A 23,985-nucleotide genomic window follows, 5' to 3' on the forward strand; every position below is an offset into this window, starting at 1 on the left:
AGATTATTCCCTGCAGCAACATTTATAAAAGCAACAGAATATCAACAATCCATGTTCATCACTCAGGAAACTACAAGCACAAAAAAATGGAAAAGTGCTTATACAAAGCAATCTCCAGAATATATTAAGTAAAAAAGAAAGACCAGTGTTGAGCTCTACCGTCTGTTTAAAAACGAAAAGGAAATAAAAAATATGAGTCCGGAATTCTATTTGCAAAAATGAAACCCTAGGAGAATAAACCAGAAATAAAAAGGGGGCATGATGGGAATGGTGCAGGGGACAGCAATGGAAGAACTATGAGCACACCTTTCTACCACAGCTTTGACTTTTGAACTACACACACATTTTACATACTAACATTTTAAAAAGTACATTAAACAAAAATTAATGAAACCCTTAAAACCTAAAGATTTTGGGATGCCTGGATGGCTCAGTGGGTTAAAGCCTCTGCCTTCGGCTCAGGTCATGACCCCAGGGTCCTGGGATGGAGCCCTGCATCGGGCTCTCTGCTCAGCAGTGAGCCTGCTCCCCTTCCTCTCTCTACCTGCCTCTCTGCCTACCTGTGATCTCTGTCTGCCAAAGACAGATAAACAAATAAAATCTTTAAAAAAAAAAAAAAAAACTAAAGATTTCATACAAATAAGCCAAACTAGCAATTAAACTGGTAACATAATCAGAAAAAAAGTATTTTTAAGTCCTTTTATAATTCAGAACATCAACTGCGCATCCTTACGTGGACACAGTTTAAGAACTTTTAAGAACAGGGGCGCCTGGGTGGCTCAGTGGGTTAAGCCGCTGCCTTCGGCTCAGGTCATGATCTCAGAGTCCTGGGCTCGAGCCCCGCATCGGGCTCTCTGCTCAGCGGGGAGCCTGCTTCCTCCTCTCTCTCTGCCTGCCTCTCTGCCTGCTTGTGATCTCTCTCTGTCAAATAAATAAATAAAATCTTTAAAAAAAAAAATAAAAAAAAATAAAAAAAAGAACTTTTAAGAACAGAAGAACTGTAATGAAATACAAACACTTTGTCATTGGTGTTTTCAAACATCATTTATATACTGCAGAACAATGAAAGCAAAGTTGCAAAGAATGCAAATCTTCGAAGTTACAGAAAAAAGGATAAACTCAAAGTAAAAACCCTGCAATGTTAAATTTAAATGGAAAATATCAATATAAAATCAAATTTTATGTATTTCCCAATCTGTCCAAAGAGAGTAGAGACATCCCAGTAGCAATACAGACCCACTGCACCAGATTTTGGTATCTAAGTTCCAACCCCAATAGAAGGAGCAGAAAGAACTGGCTGATCAGGAAAGCACAAAGTTTTAGATATCTAGTATCAGAAAGCCAACAAATGGTTCAAAGATGAATGGGGTGGCATCCAAGGAAAGAGATTCAGCTTAAAGGAACTGCACCATGCCCAAGTGAGGAAAAGCTGAGGAAAATGAGGACTACTTGATTAAAACACAGTGAATACACAAAAATCCATGGGTCCACAGTGGTTTCAAAACAGAAAAAAGCAAAAAGAAACTCACAACAACCCAACCCTGTACACAAGAAAAAGGACATTCTGATCACTTGTCAGGACCTATTAATATTAAGTAAGATTAATTAATATTAATTATCATATTAAGCAATTAATTAATATTTTTAATTAATATTAAGATATATAACCAGCTAATTAATATTAAGTAAGATATATAACTAGCTAATATATAAACATACATTCACATATAAATCTATAAACACAGATTCATGCATCTAGGACTACAGAGCTCTTTTTTTTTTTAAGATTTTTATTTATTTATTTGACAGAGATCACAAGTAGGCAGAGAGGCAGGCAGAGAGAGAGGAAGAAGCAGGCTCCTTGCAGAGCAGAGAGCCCGATGCGGGGCTCAATCCCAGGACTCTGGGAATCATGACCTGAGCCGAAGGCAGAGGCTTTAACCCACTGAGCCACCCAGGCGCCCCCTACAGAGCTGTTTTAAACACAAACAGGTCCAAAAATTACACCTACGCTATAAAGATGTAACTATAAGCAACCTGAACTTACTATAAACAAATATAATCTAAGTTTAAAAGAAAGTTGTTCCGCCTTGTTTATTTTTATTTAAGTCATTTCTAAATCCAATGTGGGGCTTGAACTCATGACCCCAAGGATCAAGAGTCACAAGCTCTAAGGAGTAACACGGAGGACACTGGGAGATGGAGAGGAGAAGTGAGTTGGGGGAAATCAGAGGGGGAGACGAACCATGAGAGACTGTGGACTCTGAGAAACAAACTGAGGGTTTTGGAAGGGAGGGGGTGGGGGCTGGGTGAGCCTGGTGGTGGGTATTGTGGAGGGCACGTATTGCATGGAGCACTGGGTGTGGTGCATAAATGAATTTTGGAACACACACACACACACAAAATTTAAATTAAATTAAATGTTTAAAAATAATAAATTAATAAATAAACAAAGAGTCACATGCTCTTCCAACTGAGCCAGCCAGGCATCCCTGCCTTTTTTTTTAAAAAGACATTACTACAGTCTAAAAATATCTACAATGGTATAAAAAATGCTTTACTAGTCTCTTTAATTACACTGTCCATACTGGCTAAAACAACACCCACACTGAATGGATCCTTCTCCCTCCACCCCTTCTGCCCCCAAAACTCAACACATTTAACATTTAGTGACTCCAAACCGATTCCCCTCGTCCCAAATGACTTCATCTGCCACCTCCCACAGGCTGGACTAGAGATCTTGCGCCAGCAGATTCCTCCAGCGCACCTTTCATGCTGGTTAATGCCTTCCAAAGGCTTTGCCCACACCAGCTGCCTTGACAGCGTATGCAGAATTATGTAAAAGCTGCTCCTGACTTCATGCCACACACACCAGCCATGTGAACTACAGGTGATGTCAGCAGTGATAACGTCATCATCACCATCATCGGTGCCCAAGGTGTACCCACTACAGAGCCCTAGAGGCTGACACTTGATGAAGTAGATGTTCTCAACCTGTTCAACAGACAAACACACTCATACAAGTAAATGCTAACACAGGTCAATCTTTGGTTGGGATTCAAATCCAGGATGGTCTCAAACACCCTCCACGTGCCTCTGCTGCTGCTATCCCTCCACCTGGACTTCTTTGCTCTCCTGCTCTACATTCTTGACCCTGCTGGAGCACTGCCTTCTCTTCCAGATGCCCTCAGCATCGAATTCCCTCATGGTATACAGGCCTATCTTCTCTACCAGACTGTAAGGTCTACAAGGGCACATCTTTATGTATTATGCTCACACATGACCCATTTTAGTAAGAACTTATGGCAATTTTAAGGCCATAAGCACCCAACAAAGAATTAAAATTACAATGAATACTGGCGCATAACTAAGTAAACTGTTCACCTCAACATGAACGACACCATGGGGCTGGATTTCCACCCAGACTCTCCATAGCTGAAGGCCATGCTATCTCCAAGGCCAACTCCAGAGCCTACAGCCTTTTCACAACACCATGTCTGCCAAATCGAACAAAATTCTTGGGCAAAATAATTGATTCCCTCTTCCAAGTTCTTCTCATTCAAGGAACAGGGAAAGAAAACATTTAACTAAGGCATCAGTAAATATATTTATGTAGATACTTATTAACTGCTCTTTCTCAGCAAATAAAGACTCTGCTAACTAAACTAAAAGATATACTCAACAGCATTGTTTTTATTCTATAAATAACCCATGTGATTAATCCTTCAGATACAGTATCTTTGCCACATATTTTTAATGTGCCAGGAAAAAATACTAAAAATTAAGAAGTGCAGCAAGTCAAGCTATGAGTGTGTGCGCAATCAGGTGAAGTCACTGGGAAATGAAAACACTATAATTAAATTTCTCCACTTACGTCAAATTAATGACTCTCATATTTTAAGACTAAGAGCCAGATTTGAGATAGTCCATGAGAGGCACACGCACTCACAACCACACCAACCTCCCAGTTCACAATGAAGGTACAGGTATGTAAATTACCTAAGATGCACTTTGAGGAGAGCAATCACCAATGTTTCATTGTTACCTGGATTTTACCGGTGCTGAAGGAAAACAAAACAAAACAAAACAGATCTGCAGCCAACTATGGAAACTACTACAGTATTTGATGCAGTTAACTCTGACCCGAACGGAGGACAGAAAGCAGCACTGCTTCCCAAACTGAGGTGACCGAGGAACCCTTTGTTTTTCCTGTAGCATCTCTCAGAACTAGCATCACAAACACTATCTTAAAGGGCACTGGGTAGCTCAGGCGGCTGGGCGTCTGCCTTCAGCTCAAGTCATGATCTCAGGGTCCTGACATGGAGCCCTAAAACAGGCTCCTTGCTCAGCTGAGAACCTGTTTTCCCTCTGCCTCTGCCTGCTGCTCCCTCAGCTTGTGCTCTCTCTTTCCCTCTCTGTCAAGTCGATACATAAGTAAATAAATAACAAACACTACCTTAAGCAACAGCGCTTCACATATTCCAAAACTAAGTAAATACTGTTACTGTATTCTGAATTGGGAACTGAAGGTACTGACAGGGCAGTACTAGCAAAATTCCTGGGACCCGCCTTAGTCTTTTTTAAAAATTTCTATGTTAAACATAAAGAATAAGGAGAAGGCCTTTTCTTGCCTTTCACAAGCATCTTCGCTACTCAAGATGAAAAATAAAATTCTATTTTATTTCTCACAAGAAACTAATACCCACTATCTATAATTTTGACATAAATTGTGCGACCTTCACTTGCTATCATCAAGTCTAAGAATGAACGTTGTGCCAATTCCTGGCGATCATAACCTGGGGGTGTTGCCCATCAACCAAGGCTGAGGGAAGCCTCCCCCCTTTCCTCTGACCCCGTCTGAAATGCCACCACCTCTGAAGGGCCTTCACGAACTCGGCCCGCCCTGGGAACACCCAAGTGCAGGCTTTCCTAACAAAAGCTGTGCAGAAGGCAGTGACTGCCCTCTCCATCCACCCTTCCAGACTGCAGAGGTCCTTCCAGAAAATTCCAACAGAAGAAAGTTACAGGTGCTCGCATTTGGGCAGGCCTGTGGTCCCCGGTTCCAAGCACGTCACACGGCTGAGGGCGTCCTGCGCGGCCTCTTGATGGACTCGCCAACACAGCCCCACCACCCGCGTGTGCCGCCCCAACGTGCACGGAAATTCCCTGTCCAGACACGAACCAGCCGGCGCACACACCAATACAAGCCGCTGCACCAAGGGACGCGGGGAGCCCACCTCCAGGCCCTTTCCACCGCGGGCCCCAAAACCAGGTCCGGGGAGGCGCGCCAGCCCACCCCGGGCACTGCGCAAGCTTCCGCGCCGTGCGGCTCATCCCGGCGCCCCGGGCGCAGCGCGCTCAAGGTCACCTGGGATGAGGGGGCGCGAGGGGAAGACCCCGGCCGGGGCGGTGGACAACCCGAGTCCGCAGGGAGGGAGGGAGGACGGACAGCCGGGCCGCCCCGCCCCGCCCCTCCCCCCGCCGCCCCGCCCCCGCCCGGGGGTCCCGTCCCCCGCCCCGCCCGGCGGGTTATGCAACGCTCCTGCGCCCCGCCCCCGCCGCCCCCCGCCCGCCGGCGCCCAAGCCTTCGGAACAAAGCGCGCGGGGACCGCGGCCGGGCGGGCCGGGCGGCCGCCATGTTGGCGGGGGCGGCGAACAAAGGCGCGCGGCCCGAGCCCGAGGCCCCCCGCCCCGCGGCCCGGCCGGCAGGGGGCGCTGTGCAGGCGCCGCCCGCGCCCGGACAATGCGCCGCGGCCCGACCGCCACTCCCCGGGCGCCGCCGCCCGCAGCGCGCCCCGCCCGCGCCCCCTCCCTCCCGAGCGGCGCCCGCTCCCCGGCGACGCGCGAGTCTTACCTGCCGGCCGCCCAGGCCGCCGTCCGCAGCCTGCGGGCCCCGCCGTCCCGCGCCACACTCCCGCCCCGGCCCGACCGAGCCAGACGGCGCCGCCCCGCCCCCGCTCCGCTCCGCGGCCGCCGCCGCCCGCCCCCGGCCGCACGGCGCACGCGCACTGCGCCTGCCGACTGCGCCGGCCGCGCCGCCCGGCTCCGGCCCGACGGGCCGCATTGCGCAGGCGCCATAGGCAGCGGGTGGGGCCTGGAGACCGGGCGGGGCCTGGGGGCAGCGGGGCTCGGCCTGGAGCCCGGACTGGATCCGGCGATGCTCACCTGGAAGCGGGGCGGGGCCTGGCGTGGCAGTGGGAGGAGTCCCGGGAGCCGGGCTGGGCGCGACTCACCCGGCGACGAGGCAGGTGGGGCGGGACGGAGCCCGGCAGGGCCCCGGCGTCTGGGTGGGGCCTGGAGGGCGGCGGGCGGGGCCTGGAGCCTCGCACCTGGCGGCAGGGAGGGCGGGGCGAGATGAAGCCGGACCTGGGTCGGCGGCGGGGCGGGGCTTGGTGGTGGCAGAGCGGGCAATGGCGCCACTCACCTGGCGGCCGAGGAGATGGGAGGGGACGGCGCGGGACGGGGCCTGGCGGCGGGCCGGGCTTGGAGCTGCTCACCTGGCGGCGGGGTTGGCGGTGAACAGAGCAGGGCGGGCTTAGTACCGCTCTCACCTGGCGGCGGGGAGGAAGGGAGCGGGGCTGGGCCCGCTGGGCGCGGGGACCAGGCGCCGCTCAGCTGGCGCCTGGGCGTGTGGGACCGAGCTGGACGGACCTGGCGCCGCTCTGGCCAGGTGGCGGCGTGGGCGGCCGGGGCGGGGCCGAGGGGCGAGGCCTGGCGCGCGTCTCACCTGCCGGGGGCCGTGGGGCGGGGCGGGGCCCCAGGTGCGCGCCGGGAAAGGGCGGTGTTCGGGGCGCGGAGCCCCGGGGCCGGGCGCCACGGCTTGCGCCGGAAGACAAGCATCCTGGGAAGTTTCGTTTTCGCGTGGCGGGAGGGCTTCCGCGGGCTGCGCGGCCCTCGTCATGCTGGCATTTACGCCGCGAGACGTCCTGCCGCGCGCGCCGCCGGGGCGGTTGAGGCCGGGGACGGACGTGGGGGCGCCGGCGGGCTGAGCCGCGGCGGCCTTGCCGCAGCCCACACGCCAGTCTCCCGCGCTGGCCCGCTTCCCGCACTGCGCCGCCGCCGCCCCGCGCCCCCGTCCGCGCCGGCCCGGGCCTCGCCCACCCACAAGTGACCTTGAGAGCCCGGCCCCCACCGCCCGCGAGAAAGGTGGACCGGCTGTCCTTCGAGATCGGGAGCCAGGCCTTGCCACGGTCACTCGTGAACCCGTGGACTCGCTGCGCCCGAGATGCCCCTTGAGTGTGTGTGGGTTGTTCGCGAGAGGAAGGGGGGAGAGGAAGGAGGCGAGGACATTTGACTCCCGCTGAGTTGAGCGCAGGACCTTAAGGTTGAATCTAAGCCCCGCACCCCAGCCGGGAGCTCTGCGCGCGCCGCCCGCAGCCCGGGGCCAGGAGCTTTCCTCCCCGGCCCCAGCAGCCCCGTGTCCTCCCCGCAGGGCGCGGAGCCGTTGTGGTTCCTCGAGTGCAGTCGCACGGCTCTGTCGTGGGAAAGCGCCTCACCAGGCGTTGTCAGGTCGGATGACGGGGCTTGTAGAGCGCTCTAGGCTCTGGCCTGGCGCACAGCGGGTAGTTAGCAAGCTCCGCGGGATCTGCCTGGCACCTTTTCCGTTTCTCCCAGATACGACTACGCGTGCCTGCTCTGGCAATCAAAGCTCGTCTCGGGTGGCACACGTGGCGTGCGCGGGGACCTCACAGGCCAACTGGAGAGCCCATTTAGACAAACATAGGAATGTGGCCCTATAGTCAGCAGTGAAGAAGCACTGCGAAGTCGTTGCTTGGGTTTGTGCTTAACGTTTTTGGCGTGGACGGTAATGGAACAGATCAGGAGCCGGGGGGATGGGGAGCAGGCAGGTGTCAAGGAGACAGCTGGTTAGGGCTGTCCCTTCCGTGCCTCCACCTTGCCACTGTGGATATTTGAGGCTGAGTACTTCTTTGTTGAGAGGGATGTTTGGCAGCATCCTTGGCCTCTACCCACTTGATGCCGGTAGCATGCACCTTCTCCGACATTATGACGGTCAAAATGGTCTCCAGACAAAGCCAAATGCGTTTTCCCATCCCCATCCCTCCTGGAGAAGCCCGGGTTTAAATGTTGCCTCTGCTGATGACCCCTGGGAGCTGTCAACAATGCACGGGCAGGGAGGTGAGCCAACCCCATGTCGGAAAAGGCCACCCTCCCAAGCCGGCAACCACCAAGTCCTTCTACCAGAAGTATCTCACCCACCCTCCCCAGAGAAGCCTTGCTCTTTAGCATGCTGAATGTCAAAAATAGGCTTGTACATCAGCCATGTAAATCTGCAGAAGATTTTTTAAATGAATCTATTTACAGGGTAAAAAAATCAGACAAATCCATTGAGAGACATTGTGCAAAACAGCTCCACTGGACTTTTCAAAAAGTCAGTATCAAACCAAACCAGAAAAGCTAGGGGGTCGGGGCCAGACCTAAGAGACCACAACCAAGTCCTTCACATGACCCTCAATCCTACACCACTTTGAAGGAAAGAAGCTGTAAGTAGATTTGGGGGACAGCTGGAGGACTTTTTTATATGAAATGTATTTCAGACTGCTGCTGAATTATCATTAAATGTTTAGTGTGTCTGTCGCATTGCCCTTGTTCTTAGGAGATATGTTCTGAATTATTTCAAGTGGAGATTCCTGGTGGCTACAACTTACTTTCAAATGGTTCAGAAACAGATGTATTTTATCTAGAGATAAAGCAAATGTAACAAAACATTAACAATTGGTGCATTTAAATAACGGGTGTATGTGTGTTCACTGTCCAGTTCAACTTCTCTGGAAAACTGAAATTTTTCAAAATAATGAGTTGGAAAAGTGGAGCCGCAGTTAGGTCAAGAATCTCTAGGATGGGAGGCTCAGGGAGCAGTCCCTGCCACCTTCCAACTTGCTAACCAAGCATTTCCAGAAACTTAAAAGTTACAGTTTTGTTTGTTTGCTTTGTTTTTTATAGTTTCTCAACCACACTTGACTTCTGGAGATTAGGTCAGATGAGCCTACATGTATCCTTTCTATTTTTTTTTTTAAGATTTTATTTATTTGACAGACAGAGATCACAAGTAGTAGGCAGAGAGGCAGAGAGAGAGAGAGGAGGAAGCAGGCTCCCTGTGGAGCAGAGCCTGATGTGGGGCTTGATCCCAGGACCCTGGGATCATGACCTGAGCAGAAGGCAGAGGCTTTAACCCACTGAGCCCCTCGAGGCACCCCTCCATGTATCTTTTCTTCTGCAGCAACTTTGTTGCTGGTAAATAGAAATTGGCATGTTAATAGTCCAGCCTCTGCTAGGCCTATGTCTGTCTGTCTGTCTGTCTGTCTCTCTCTCTCTTTTTAAGATTTTATTTATGTACTTGGGAAAGAAAGATCTAGAGAGCATTTGGGGGGGGGGGGGTCAGCAAAGGGAGAGGGAATGAGAGAATCTTAAGCAGGCTCCACACCCATCACACAACAGAGCCCAACACAGGGCTCCGTCCCACAACACAGATAATGACCTGAGTCAAAACCAAGACTCAGACACTTAATCAACTGAGCCACCCAGGCCCCCCTAAGGCTCTGTCTCTTAATGCTGGGTCCCTGGGCTCCTATTTGGGGAGAGCAAATTTCTGCCCCAGAGATTAATAAATCTGTGATACGGGAGTGGGGTGAGCTTAGACCAAGAGCAAACCTTGGTGTATTGGTATACTTACCCCACTGACCTTGTTGTGTTAGAAACCAAACTTAAGAAGCCTTTTCAAGTTTGTTTGTTAAGATTTTTTTTTTTTTTTTTTTTTTTTTTTTTTTTTTTTTGGCAGAGATCACAAGTAGGCAGAGAGGCAGGCGGGGTGGGGGGGCAGAGTGGGGTGCAGGCTCCCAGCTCCCAGCTGAGCAGAGGGCCCAGTGTGGGGCTTGATCCCAGGACCGGGATCATGACCTGAGCCGAAGGTAGAGGGTTAACCCACTGAGCCACCAAGGTGCCCCTCAAATTATATTTATTATAAAATAATCCAGTTGTTCAACACAGCAAAAAGTATTCAATATGCATCATATACACTGTGCACAAGGATAATTTGTATTAGTTTAGCTTCTAGGTGGATGAGTTTGATGAGCTTTCCATCTTTTTGTAGATAGGGAGGCTCTCTCCCTATTGGCTAGCTACATCATCCTCCCATTGGCCCAGTACCCTGGGATCCCCCAGGCAGTGGGAGCAAAAGCTGTTGAACTGAGAACACTTGAGCTTCTTTCCTGTCTAATATGTTGGTCCTTATGATTGGAGCTCAGGCTGGCCCATCCACTCCCACCTGTGGCTCCAGATTTCTGGCTGTGCTAATGAGGCATCCCTAGCATATGAATCCTGATTAGATGGCGGCCTTACCAGGACAGGGGCATCAATTCTGCTCTGGTCCTGATAGGGCACTGGGGTTAGATCTCCCACTGAAAGCCATCTTGATACACACTATGCAGAAGGATGCATGAGGTCTAACACTGTCATCTGGTGCAGGGATGTCCAGAGCTTGCTTGCATGGTCGCCAGTGGGCCAGAAATGGGGGGAGGGGTAAGGAAAGCTCAGGAAGGGGCAGGGTCACCTCTGCCTGGAACTTCTCCAGGTATATACCCCGCTCAAGGCCCCTGGAGTCTGGATTCTCCAAGCCTCTTCTCACCCTCCTGTCACTTGATCTCTGGCAAGACCCTTTCTTTCCATCCTCTGTTGTATGTCCACTGCCTGGACTACAGCAGAGTGAGCAAGGGGTTCACTGAGGATCCTGCACATCATTTGTGGTCAACAGATGGCTTCCCAGGTTTGCTGCATAGTTTCAGTCCAGATGCTACTCTTCTAGGGGAAGTAATCCTTCAGGAAAAAAACAGGTTCTCCAGAGATGCTAATGCAGGCTCTGGAGGGCCACACAGTCCCAGGCCTAGACCCTGGCCGCTGACCCCTTTTCCCCACACCCAGGGTCCTTCAGGGTCCACCTCAACTGGGAGGGTGTAAATCCCCTCTTTCCACTCTGATTGGAGGGGCCTGGCCACCTTGCTTTCCAGGAAGCCTCAGACCAGGTAGATCCCACACAGAAGCTTCTTATAAAGGGGGAGGGAGCCAGCCTGTCATAATCCCCTCACCCTGGAAGTCTGGCAGCAGTGGGACAAGAAGGGCCAGAGGACCATTCCCCTTAGGAATCCTGTCTCTCCACAGGCATTGTTGACTTAAAAACTTGCTCCTGGAACTTCAGCGAAATCACAAATTTGAGCGCCTGCCCCTACCAGTCTTCTCTTGGGCCATGGAAACTGTCAGCGCCCTGCCAAATGAAAAAGAGAGCATGGAGAGCCTTTCCACCCCCTGGCTTAACAAATGTCGAACAGCCCAGGCACCATATTAGCCTACGTCCACGGCCACAAGAACGTTTACACTTCGTGGAGGGAATGTCACGTGGTGCGAAGGAAGTGTTTGCAGAAAGAATGACTCCAAGAGAAATGGCAGGAGCAGAGTTCAGCCATCTGGTGAACTGGCAGCTTCCTCCCCTGGTTCACTCCTGGGCCCCTCCAGGTCATTCTGCGCACAGCGGGCAAATAAACGTGCTCAAATGTCTCCTGAGAAGCCTGCCATGACCACCTGCACACGTCGATTGTTCTCTGGTCTCTGCGATGTCCGTGCTTGTGTGTCTCTTCAGAGCACTGATTCTCCTTTGCACTCCCATAGAATGTTGATTTGTTTATGTGTGTGTTGCCCGTCTGCCACCCTGTTACGAAATCCAGATGGCAGAGACAAGATCCGTCCTTACCAGTGATGGCAGAATCAAAATCTGTCCTTACCAGTATACCTCCTGAAGGAAAGTAAGGATTCAGCAACTGTTGGTTATAGATGAACATATGACTTGTTCTGGATCTTGAATACTGGATCATGTGGATTTATCAGGACGTAGGGCTTGTGAAGGGATTCAAATGCCAGGACACTGGGCAATTTAAATTCTCATTACCTACTCTTAAGAGATTATATCAAGAATCAATATAAATTCTGGACAGCCCTGTACACGCAGAAGGGAGTTTCACCATCCAGGAAGACACAGCTAAAGATGTTTGGTGGGGTTTGTGGGGTGGCTGTTGAATCAATCTGGTGCTACTTGGAGGAGAATTTTGAGAATCATGAACTACAGGAGACTATGAAGAAGTCTATGGTAATGATGTTGGGGGACAGCTTTGGGCTGAACAGAATGCTCATGGAAAGGATGATATAACTTCCAAACACCAAGCACACTGGACACTTGATGGTAGGGGGTTTACTGCTTTGTTGGATGGCACAATGGTCAGGTTGAGAGGGAGGAAATTCTCATCATTAAAAAAAAAAACAAACCTGGGACGCCTGGGTGGCTCAGTTGGTTGGACAACTGCCTTTGGCTCAGGTCATGATCCCGGAATCCCGGGATCGAGTCCCACATCAGGCTCCCAGCTCCGTGGGGAGTCTGCTTCTCCCTCTTACCTTCTCCTAGCTCATGCTCTCTCTCACTGTCTCTCTCTCAAATAAATAAATAAATAAATAAATAAATAAATGAAAAACCTGAAGAATTTTGATTAAATGTTACGAGGATAATAAAATTGTGCTGATTTCTCTCAGCAGATTAGTTTTTCCTGTTTGACCTTTATATACATGGAATGAAACAATGACACGCCTGCCTATCACATACTCCTTCAATATTATATACGTGTCCCAGGGACCCTGTGCACAGACCGGAAGACAGCTGCTATAGGCTACACCCCTAGAAGTGGGATCTATGAACGAAGTATATGTGTTACCAGATAAAACACCTATGCAGTGATAGAATTTTTTTTTTAGATTTTTATTTATTTATTTGAAACAGAGAGAGAGATCACAAGTATGCAGAGAGGCAGGCATAGAGAGAGAGAGGAGAAAGCAGGCTCCCCGCTGAGCAGAGAGCCCGATGTGGGCCTCGATCCCAGGACCCTGAGATCATGACCTGAGCGGAAGGCAGAGGCTTAACCCACTGAGCCACCCAGGCGCCCTGCAGTGATAGAATTTCAGATATCTGCCAATTTATTAGGTGAACAAAACCATACCCATGACAGTTTACACTTGCATTTCTCTCATCATAAGAGAAACTGGTCTCTCTTCATATGTTTAAAAGTCACTTGGTCCTAGGGAATCCACTATAAACTATTAGAAGTCATAAACGAATCTAGCAAGGTTGCAGAATATAAGATCAATATACAAAAATCAATTGTGGTTTTTGTGGAGGCCAAGAAAAACTAAGGCCATCCCACCGCAGGTCTAACCTTAGCGTAAGTATAGCCATCTTAGCTCCGGCAGCCATCTCAGACCCCTGTGCCCAAGGGCAGAACTTTCCCCTACTTTACTTTAGTTCTAAGAAGCCCCACCCTGCTTTAGTAAACAGGAATCCCCCCCCCCCGCTTTAGTAAAGGAATCCCCACCCTGCTTTAATAACAGGAACCCATAAATACCCCTGCCTTAACTAAGCTTGGGGTCCAAGTCCCTACTCCACTGCGTCGGGTGTATTTGGGCCCAAGCTTAAGCATGTCACCTCGGGGTCCAAGTCCCTGCTCCGCTGTGTCGGGTATACTTGGGCCCAAGCTTAAGCTTGTTGAATAAACCCTCATGTGATTGCATCAGTGTTGGCTCCTTGGTGGTCTCTGGGACGCGAAAACTCGGGTACAACAGTTTTAAAGTACAGTAGCAATGAGCAAACTAAAAGTGAGATTGAGGAAACCATTCCTACAACATGGATGTACCTAGAGGGTATTATAATAAGTCAAAGAAAAATGCCGTATGATTTCATTTATATGTAGGATCTAAAAAAACGGGGGGCACCTGGGTGGCACAGTGGGTTAAAGCCTCTGCCTTCGGCTCAGGTCTGATCCCAGGGTCCTGGGATCGAGCCCCACATCGGGCTCTCTGCTCAGCAGGAGGCCTGCTTCTCCCTCTCTCTCTCTGCCTGCCTCTCTGCCTACTTGTGATCTCTGTCTGTCAAATAAATAAATAAAATCTTCAAAAAAAAATTTTTTAAATAAATAAAAAAAATAAAAAACAAAACGGGTGCCTGGGTGGCTCAGTGGGTGACCTCTGCCTTTTCAGGTCATGGTCTTAGGGTCCAGGGTTCGAGCCCCGAATCGGGCTCTCTGGTCAGGGGGGAGCCTGCTTCCTCCTCTCTCTCTCTGCCTGCCTCTCTGCCCACTTGTAATCTCTCTCTGTCAAATAAATAAAATCTTTAAAAAAAAAAATGAGGTTGGAACAGCTTCCCCCACTTCACACTGTGTGTTAGGTATTGACTCAAAACGTGTCAAAGACCTAAATGTAAGAAATATAGAGTGCTAGGAGACAATACAGATGTAAATCTTTGTGAGCTTGGGTTAGAACAGTGGTTTCTTGGGCGCCTGGGTGGCTCAGTGGGTTAAGCCTCTGCCTTCAGCTCAGGTCATGGTCTCAGGGTCCTGGGATCGAGCCCTGCATCAGGCTCTCTGCTCAGCAGGGAGCCTGCTTCTTCCTCTCTCTCTGCCTGCCTCTCTGCCGACTTGTGATCTCTGTCTATCAAATAAATAAATAAAATCTTAAAAAAAAAAAAAAGAACAGTGGTTTCTTAAATACAACCCCTAGAGCATAAACAGTCAACGGAAAAATAGGTAAACTATTGATCACTGAAATTAAAACTTGAGCTCCAAAGAATGCCATCAAAAATATGTAAAGGGGGACACCTGGGTGGCTCAATGGTTGGGACCTGCCTTCAGCTCAGGTCTCAATCGTGGGGTCGTGGAATTGAGCCCCACATTGGGCTTTGTGATCAGCTGTGACTTTGCTTCTCCCTCTCCCTCACCACCCCCCATCTTGCTCTCTCTCTCTCTCTCTCTCTCAAAGAAATGAATAAAACCTTTAAAAAATGTGTAAAGAAAACCCACAGAGAGGCACCTGGGTGATTCAGTGGGTTAAGCCTCTGCCTTCAGCTCAGGTCATGATCTCAGGGTTCTGGGATCGAGCCCCGCATGGGGCTCTCTGCTCAGCAGGGAGCCTGCTTCCCCCCCTCTCTCCGCCTGCCTCTCTGCCTACTTGTGATCTCTGTCTGTCAAATAAATAAATAAATAAAAATCTTAAAAAAAAAAAAAAACCCACATAATGGGAGAAAATATCTGAAAATCACCTTTTGAAAAAGGACTTGTGTACAGAACAACATAAAGAATGATAATAAAACAACAAACAATTAAGAGGGGGCCATGGGTCAGAATAGATAGTTCTCCCAAAATAAGAAGCAGATAGCCAATAAGCCCCGGAAAAGACATTGAAAGTCATCAACTGTCAAAAGGGCTACAGAGGGTATATTTCTATTTATACAAATGCCCAGAATAGGCAAATCCATGGAGGCAGAAAGATGAGCGGTTACCCAGGACTGGAGGCAGGGGTCAGGGAAAGCATCCCAGGATGGTTGTGATGATGGGCACACAGCTATGTGACTGTACCAAATGCCATCGCACGGGACACTTTAAATGGGCGGGCTGTTTGCTATGTGAATTCTCCCTCAACACAAGCTGCTACATGAAGGAATAAGATAGAAAAAGTCACTGATGGCTGTGGTCTTGTGAATTGTCTGTGGCCTCGGTCTACTCTTCTACTTGGGTTTTTGTTTTGTTTTTCTCCTTTGTTTATAGGAACTCTTTGCACATTGAAGAATATTAGTCCTTAATCACATGCTGGCAAAAGTTTTGCCCGATTTTTCGTTGGGCTTCTTATTTCATTTCTAGTGGTTTTGTTTTTTGGTTTTTGTTTTGTTTGTTTTGTTTTTCCTGCAAAGGTTTAAAAACTTTATACAAGCGGATTTGGTGCTGTTACGTTGTCTCTTCATATTTTTTACCATGTTTGGAAAGACCTTCCCTATAATGAAATAATGCTTTTTTTCCTCTCACAGTAAGAAACTTTTCTTTTTTGGGTTCTTTAGGACGTTAGAATGATACGATATAACTTTAAGCAGTAGAAAAAATTAATTTTGACTTTGTCTATAAACATTTCCCCATGTTTTTAATGTGGCTTTCATCGTCAAATACCCAAAACCATTTACATTCATTCTCTATCATGTTTAAATATTAGTCCGTATCATTCCGAGATGACTACCCTAGAAATCCAAAACACACTTTCCTGACGGTCACGAGCTGTGTGTGTGTATGTGTGTGTGTGTGTGTGTTTAGAAACAGAGCCCAGCACCCTCTTCCCCTGGCCCTATTTGCCTCCAAAGCTTTCTTTGATTTGAAAAATGGGGATAATTAACATACAATGGGAGAAAGTAACGATGTGAAGCCCCAGTGCTTGCAAACAATGGCCCTAAGTGACAGGTGACTTTCACAATGTGCCTGCCAGCCCAGCTACCGACTTCAGTTTGGGTGTGTGAGGTTAGTGCCCACCAAGGGTGATCCTGGTCCTCACCACGCCTCTTCCTGCTGTGAGCGTGACTCAGGCTGAGCGAAGTCTGCCACACACGGAGGTGAGGACCTGCATTCTGGCGGATGACACAGGTCCAGGGTCGCCCCAGTCATGCGGCCCGTGGCCAGAACAAGGACGGACCTAGACAGCCTGGGGCCACAGGGCTCCTGTGCCATGATCTGTGCCAAGTCCTTTTGGGCCCTTTCCTGGCATCAGCGGACTCTGGGCCTGGGAGGAGGAGAGCTTCTTGATCTGGGGAGAGCAGGGCTGACCTGATTTTCTCCCCCAACATTCACAAATCTGAGTGTCCTTAGGAACTGGAATTTGAGCCTCAAACCTGGCTCCTAGGCTTCCTGTTTCTGTCTCAAACTACACCCTCTACCCTGAGACCTCCGAAGCCTACTTTGCCCACCAAAAGGCAAGAATTTTGTTCTCTTCAGCTCTTCTGACACTCCTCCATTAAGGCAGGGGCATTCGCATGCTCAAAACAAGTGAATTTCAAACATGTGTGATCGGGCCGCTAAAAGCCCTGCGCATCCCCACGTGCAAATGTGCTTCACGGGAGTGTCTGTATACACTGCTGCACATCAGTATGTGAAAGACGGGGCGCCTGGCAGGCTCAGTCAGTTAAGCATCTGCCTTTGGCTCAGGTCATGATCCTAGGGTCCCGGGATCCACCCCTGCTTCTGGCTCCCTGCTCACTGGTGAATCTGCTTCTCCCTGAGCCTGCTGCTCCCCCTGCTTGTGCTCTGTCTCTCCCTCTCTAACAAATAAATAAATAATATCTTTAAGGGAAAAAAAAAACACACAAGGAATGCCAGGGAGTTGTGTACAACGAGCTCCCCTCCATGGCTCAGGGACCACTCCTGCTAAGCTCCAGAGTACTTCTGTCTTCAAAGCACAGTGTGGGATATCCTTGACAGAGGCTCCCCATACTCAAGCTACTTCGTGGGGCAACCTTTGTTTTTTAAATCAGTATTTACTTTACGAAGGGATGAATACGAAGTTGTGAATTTTTAAAATGTCAAAACCATGGCACCTGGGTGGCTCAGTGGGTTAAGCCTCTGCCTTTGGCTCAAGTCATGATCTCAGGGTCCTGGGATAGAGCCCCGCATAGGGCTCTCTGCTCAGGGGGGAGCCTGCTTCCCCCTCTCTTTCTGCCTGCCTCTCTGCCTACTTGTGATCTCCGTCTGTCAAATAAATAAATAAAATCTTTAAAAAAAAATGTCAAAACCTAGTTCTCCATCTTAAACTTATAATTCTTACTACTCCCTGTGTCTAACAAACATTTGCATCCGTTTTAAGGAGGGGCTTTGAGACAACTGAAGATCCCTCAGCATTTCGCAAAATACTAGATTTCCTCTGTAACAGCTTTTGTTGTGTAATGAAGGAACAAAAACGTTCCCAAGTGGTTAGTAACCGTCACAAATTCATACATTGCAGGAGCTTCCAAGTGGACTGATAATGTTTATGAAGAGAAAGATTTCCTTTTAAAATTAAAAAGTCCATTCAGTTATTTACATGCTTTAAATTGAAATCATAAGACTGTTGTGCCCCAAATCCTTATACTTTAAAAAAAAATACTTAAAATACCAGATATGCACAAGAATACTAACACTGGGTTCACTTTGGGCCTTCGGGCACGCACCAACGTTGAAATCTCCCTGGAGTAAAGCGTGCTCGCCCAGCAGACTGTGGAGCAGGGCCAGAACACCCTTCCCGAGCAGTGCTGATCCCTCAGCTCCAGAAACCCGTTGTGACCCTCCTCAAAACGGGGGGGAAACGTTTCTGGCCAAAGGGCCACCCAGCCCACGTTTGCAGGACTCAGGTTAGGCGTTATCCATACTGCTCTCCGGCCGGCCCTAAAGACAGTGGCTGAACTTCTCTGCATTTGGCATTTTTGCCTTTTGTGACTGTAAGATATTTAAATGACATTTCTTGGGTTTTGTACTTCCCGAGGCCCTCACTCTGCGCCCACAAATTCTATGGTCTCTTGAAGGAGTTCCGGACACGCCACCCAGAAATACGCCTCTTTGGTATATTGTTTTGAGCCATGGCTCTTGAAAAGAGCAAACGCTGGGAGAAGCTTTCTCTGAAGTCCCCTCTTCGAAGCGTGATGAGGCCTCAGAGCAGCTCAGCAGGGGTCTGCCCCCAGGGCTCCGTGCACCGGGAAAGACTGGCTCTTATCCCAGCAGAGGAGACTAGAAGCCACCACAGACCACACCCAGACTTTGTCCCAAACTGTTGATAAAGAACAAAAGTGCAGGGTGCCTGGGTGGCTCAGTGGGTTAAAGCCTCTGCCTTCGGCTCAGGTCATGGTCTCAGGGTCCTGGGATCGAGTCCCGCATCGGGCTCTCTGCTCAGCGGGGAGCCTGCTTCCCCCCACCCCTCTCTGCCTGCCTCCCTCCCTACTTGTGATCTCTGTCTGCCAAATAAACAAACAAACAAACAAACAAACAAACAAAAAACTAAAAAAAAAAAAAAAGAACAAAAATGCAGCCTGGTAAGTTTGCAGATCTATTTGGCTGTCTCTCCAGCTCCTAGCTGACCAGGGCGGAAGCCCACACAGCAGGTGGGGGGTCTCCCAGGAGCTCTAGAAATGCAAGCTTTCTATAGCTGGAAGGGGGCAGAACGATTAGCAAAAGGGAGAAAGGGCTGATCCAGAGGAGGTCACCTTCCCTGCAGGGGAAGGGCAGGAGTTTCACAGTGCAGACCCCCCCCCACTTTCCCCCAGGGGGTGGCATGCGCCCCGGTAGCGGATTGGATCTCTTCACTGCTGCCCCGGAGAGCGTTCCTGCCTGGCTGGTCAAGACCGCGTTTGCAGGCGAGCGGGAACCTGCAGTTGGCCGGTGTTAAGCCGTGGTTTAGGGACACTGTCCTGGCGGTGGTTGTTTTGTTTTGTTTCTAAGCCTTTCTTCCAAGGGTCCCATCATCCTTCCTTCCCCTAAGAGGCCCCCTCCCCTGCCCCTATCAGAATGAACAGAAGCTCTCACATTCCACTGCCTTTGGGACAGTCACTTTTACCCCGTGACACCCGTTCACGCAATATTAAAATCTAACTAATCAGTATGTCTTCTGTTCTGTGTCCCAGCCGCCATCAGACTGTTTCACAGACCGGGGCCTGGAGCCTGGCACAGGGGAAGGTCTTGCCTCCCCCATTCCCCCCCTCCGCTCCCCCCTTCCCTGCCACCTTCGAGGGAGCGCACCTTCCCAGTCTGGAGAGAGGCACGTGCAGGGAGCCCAGAAGGTGCCACAGTGGTTCAGATGCACCTCGGTGGCCCAGGGGAAAACAGGCAGGCCCTCCAGGATCAGGGTCCCCTCCCCACCTACCCCGGGCACCCCACCATGTTGACCTGCCTGCCTCCAATGCATCGGTGTTTTCCCAATGCTGGGAGATTTTCCCCCATCCCTCTCTTTAAGCAATGTTACTACAATACGGCTTGGAGTAATTTTCTCCATGTTTCTTCTGCTGGGGGTTGTTGAGTTTTGGTTTTTGTTCTTGTTTGAGCTCTGGGTTTATAGGATTCGCCCAGTACCCCCACCCCGCCCTGTAATGCCGGGCTCACATCACCACATTACTGGGCAGTTTCGTGACCTGCAGCTCAGTGCTGTGGTCACAGTTTGGACAGTTTTGCTCTGTCCTCGACGTTCTCCCACGTTGTCTACGTTGCCATGAATCCCATCTAGTGCCGTTTTCTTCTTTTTTTTTTTTTTTTTAGATTTTATTTGTTTATTTGACAGAGAGAGATCACAAGTAGACAGAGAGGCAGGCAGAGAGAGAGAGAGAGAGGGAAGCAGGCTCCCCGCCAAGCAGAGAGCCCGATGCCGGACTCGATCCCAGGACCCTGAGATCATGACCTGAGCTGAAGGCAGCAGCTTAACCCACTGAGCCACCCAGGTGCCCCTCTAGTGCCGTTTTCATGCTAGATGTTGTGTTTTCATTTCTTTTTTTTTTTTTAAGACTTTATTTATTTATTTGACTGACAGAGAGTTCACAAGTAGGCAGAGAGGCAGGCAGAGAGAGAGGGGGAAGCAGGCTCCCCACTGAGCGAAGAGCCTGATGCAGGGCTTGATCCCAGTACCCTGGGATCATGACCTGAGCCGAAGGCAGAGGCTTTAACCCACTGAGCCACCCAGGTGCCCCAGTGTTTTCATTTCTTGAGGGTCCTTCTGTTTGGGTCCCTTTTTCTAGATCTCTGGCGGGCCTTCCTGCACATCTGGAGTGTGGTGGTCAAGGCTGCTGTAACATTGCGTTCCCTGGTTCCAGCATTGGTGTCCTTCTGCACCTGTCTCTACGGATGGACTTTCCTACTATTTTTGAGTTATAGTTTCCAGCCTCTTTGCACATGTAATATTTTATTGCTTGACAGATGTGGTAAATATGTCCTTGGGTGCAGGATTTTTTTTAATCCCTTTAGATATTCTTAGCCTTTTCTGGGGTACACCCTGAGGGTGGTGGAGAGGGTTTAACCCTTGTGAGACTCGTTTACTCTGGAGCCACTCACTCCCACCAAGACAAAAAACCCTATTGAGTACCTTTCTCAAGATGTGGTTTCTTGGGGGGTCTCTCCAGGCCAGCTGGTGGAACGTGAGTTCCTGGAGATTGTGCCACATAGCCGATCTCTCTCTGGCCTTCATCCCCGCAGGTGCTCACACTTTGCAGAACCTGGTCAGGTCTATGCAGACAGAGTCCTGGAGCTGTCTGTGATCTGTTCCTTTAAACCTCTCTCCTGGTACTTCATACACCAGCTGTGTGCTGCTTCAGGAAACAAACTTAAGAGCAATAAAATCCATAGTCAAGTTTAAAGGAAAGCCAGTGGGATTTGAGTTAAATAACAGCCCTGTCCATGGCCTGAACAGATGCTGTGTTGTTTAGCTTGCTTTGGTCTAGAACAATCTCTGCAAAATTCTCATTATTGTTGATCCCTTATTATTTTATCCCATTTGGCAAAAGTTCCTGCTCTTTGTTGGTCTTATTTTGGTTTCATGTAAAACTATTCATGCTAGTAAAGCTTTTTTTTTTTTTTTTAAGATTTTTTTATTTTAAGTCATCTCTGCACCCAGTGTGGGGCTCAAACTCACAACCCTGAGATCAAGAGTCACCTGCTCCACTGACTGGGCCAGCCGGGCACCCCAGTAAAGCTTGTTTTGTTAGGGTACGGAGTCGACCACCCCTCAGTTAGACAGAGAACACTCTCGATAATGCAAGTCACACAGCGAGGTTTATTTGACAAGCTTGGGCCCAAGTATACCCGACGCAGCGGAGTAGGAGGGACTTGGATCCCGAGCCAGATTACAGTCAGAGTTTTTAAAGGCAGAGTAGGGGTGGACTCAGTGGTGGGTGAGGACAAAGGGGGTTATGGATGATGTATGTCTCTAAGGAATTTTGGAAGCAAGGTCTCCAGGACCTTGAGGGGCTAGCTGTTGTCTGGGGGAAAAGGTTATTCATTACCAATAATAAAAATCTTCTTGTGAGACCCTTTAGATGTATATCAGTGGGTCATATGCTTGGGAATGATCGCTGACACTAACTTGGAGGTTTAGAGATAAAGTTTCCCATTTCTTCTATCAAGTGTCCTTGTTAGTGAGATTTAGGTTTAGGAGAAATTTATTTACATTTCCTTCTGCCTTAGCCTCTTTCAGTTTTATGGTGGGGAGGGCGACATTAGGGCTTAAGGAACTGAGTTATTTGTCTCTGGAAATTGGGCTATTGAAAAGAGAGCTTCTTTGTTGTAAATCACTAGGACGTTTGTAAACCAAGGGCAACTCCTGTCTTGCAGGACTGTGATCTCTGCAAGGTAACCATTTGTTTTTCTTTTAGGGCAGCCAGGGGTGGCTGAGGAATGTCACCCATACTAGCGAGGGGAGGGGAGCGGGCGGAGAGGGGGTGCAAGGTGCCGGCTTTGGCTTTGCCAAGATGGCTGCACTTATGTCAGGGTGGGTACAGCCCTGTTTTTCTTGGCCTCCACAGTTTAATCCTAGAGTGAGCCTAGCCCTGGGCTGCAGGCATCTCTTCATTTCATCACAGTGGACAGTGACGGCTACCACACAGCCGGCTTCCCACTTGGGTGCAGAAACTGTGTTAGTCACTCAGATAGCATTTTAACTGAATGAGAGGGCAGCTCATTTGTGGTAGGAAATTGAAAACTGGGGTGCCTGGGTAGTTCAGTTGGTGGAGCATCTGCCTTCAGCTCAGGTCATGATCTCAAGGTCCCAGGATCAGGCCCCTCATTGGGTTCTCTGCTCCATGAGAAGCCTGCTTCTCCCTCCCCCTCTACTGCTGCTTCTCTCCTTGTTCTCTCTCTCTCTCTCTCAAATAAATAAAACTTAAAAAAAAAGAAGAAGAAGAAGAAGAAAAGAAAATGGAAAATCACTTGGCTTCTCGTCCCCTGTTGCCAAGCAAACAAAGAGATAAGGTAGGGTAGAAGATTCACCAGAACATGTCCCAGCAGCAGGCGTGTTTTTATGCAGGTAAGATCTTTCGAAGCATCTTGTCAGTAAGTTCAACATAATATCAAAACAAGATGAGTGCATAAAGTTGGGGAAGCTGCTGTGGATCCATTTTAATCATTAATCCATTCATGTCCTAAGTGCGGGGGTCTTGTTCCTAAAGAAGCTGTAAACAGTGTCATCCCCTGGCATGGAGATCCTTAGAAGATGCTGCCTTTTTTTGGGGGGGGAGGCTAATCTTTTATGCTAAAGGAATAGAATACTAGAGTCTGCAATTTACTTGTATCAGACTTCCCTCGCTGTCCTCTGCCCTTGTTCAGTCAGCAGATACTTACCGGCTGCTCTACTGACTGTGTAGGCACTGTTAGGCGCCAAGGATATCGCGCTTAAAAAGACGTGAATAGGGGCGCCTGGGTGGCTCAGTGGGTTAAGCCGCTGCCTTCGGCTCAGGTCATGATCCCAGGTCCTGGGTTCAAGCCCCACATCGGGCTTTCTGCTCAGCGGGGAGCCTGCTTCCTCCTCTCTCTCTGCCTGCCTCTCTGCCTACTTGTGATTTCTCTCTGTCAAATAAATAAATAAAATCTTTAAAAAAAAAAAAAAGAAAAAAAGAAAAAAAAAAGACGTGAATAATGCCTAAAAACAATGAAATACAGCTATGACAAAAAGCACAAAGCTAGGGCACCTGGGTGGTTCAGTGGGTTAAAGCCTCTGCCTTCGGCTCAGGTCATGATCCCAGGGTCCTGGGATGGAGCTCCGCATCGGGCTCTCTGCTCAGCGGGGAGCCTGCTTCCCCCTCTCTCTGCCTGCCTCTCTGCCTACTTGTGATCTCTGTCTGCCAAATAAATAAATAAATAAAAGCTGGTTTGCACGCATGAAACGTGTGACAGTCATATCCTTGGGCACCTGAATGTCTTCCGAGTTGAGAGACATGATGAGCCTCAGAGGAAGGAAACCACATTTACCCAAGCATGAGTCCCCTAGAACTGTGAACACATGTGGTGCAGATAAGCCTGGAACAGTTTGGATGGGGCGCTCCTCCTCTTTGTCTTCATAGAACTTGGCTATGTTTAAATAAACTTGGGTGAAAACTTTTCTAAAAAGGTGTCACACTGTATTTTTAATTTA

At 49.3% G+C, this 23,985-nt stretch overlaps 2 protein-coding genes across 8 annotated transcripts in view; one reads left to right on the plus strand and one right to left on the minus strand.

The window, feature by feature from the left end:
• The window catches only part of SPIN1 (spindlin 1), a 78,458-nt gene extending 71,829 nt beyond the window's left edge, over positions 1–6,629 (minus strand). For 2 of the 6 annotated variants that reach the window (XM_047698717.1, XM_047698714.1), the window contains exon 1: positions 6,498–6,629. Coding sequence is in view for 2 of the 6 variants with exons in the window: in XM_047698713.1 (XP_047554669.1) it covers positions 5,855–6,078 (224 nt within the window). In the remaining 4 variants the exon portion in view is untranslated. Of the gene's footprint in view, positions 1–5,854; positions 6,120–6,497 lie in introns of those variants that run through there. The other 4 variants (XM_047698713.1, XM_047698712.1, XM_047698718.1 and 1 more) reach the window with 4 other exon arrangements.
• Positions 6,256–12,084, plus strand: LOC125082877 (collagen alpha-2(I) chain-like). 2 transcript variants are annotated; one of them, XM_047698720.1, is made up of 2 exons: positions 6,256–7,775; positions 8,962–9,021. In XM_047698720.1, the coding sequence occupies exon 1, from the start codon at positions 6,440–6,442 to the stop codon at positions 7,109–7,111; it is 672 nt and encodes a 223-aa protein (XP_047554676.1). In that variant the 5' UTR covers positions 6,256–6,439; the 3' UTR covers positions 7,112–7,775; positions 8,962–9,021. The 2 variants fall into 2 exon arrangements, with proteins under 2 accessions (XP_047554676.1, XP_047554675.1); XM_047698719.1 differs by lacking the exon at positions 8,962–9,021 and adding an exon at positions 11,967–12,084 and having other exon boundaries at positions 6,351–7,775.
• Positions 12,085–23,985: the final 11,901 nt, after the last annotated feature.

Source organism: Lutra lutra, chromosome 13, assembly GCF_902655055.1.
Source record: "Lutra lutra chromosome 13, mLutLut1.2, whole genome shotgun sequence".
Classification (NCBI taxonomy): Eukaryota; Metazoa; Chordata; class Mammalia; order Carnivora; family Mustelidae; genus Lutra; species Lutra lutra.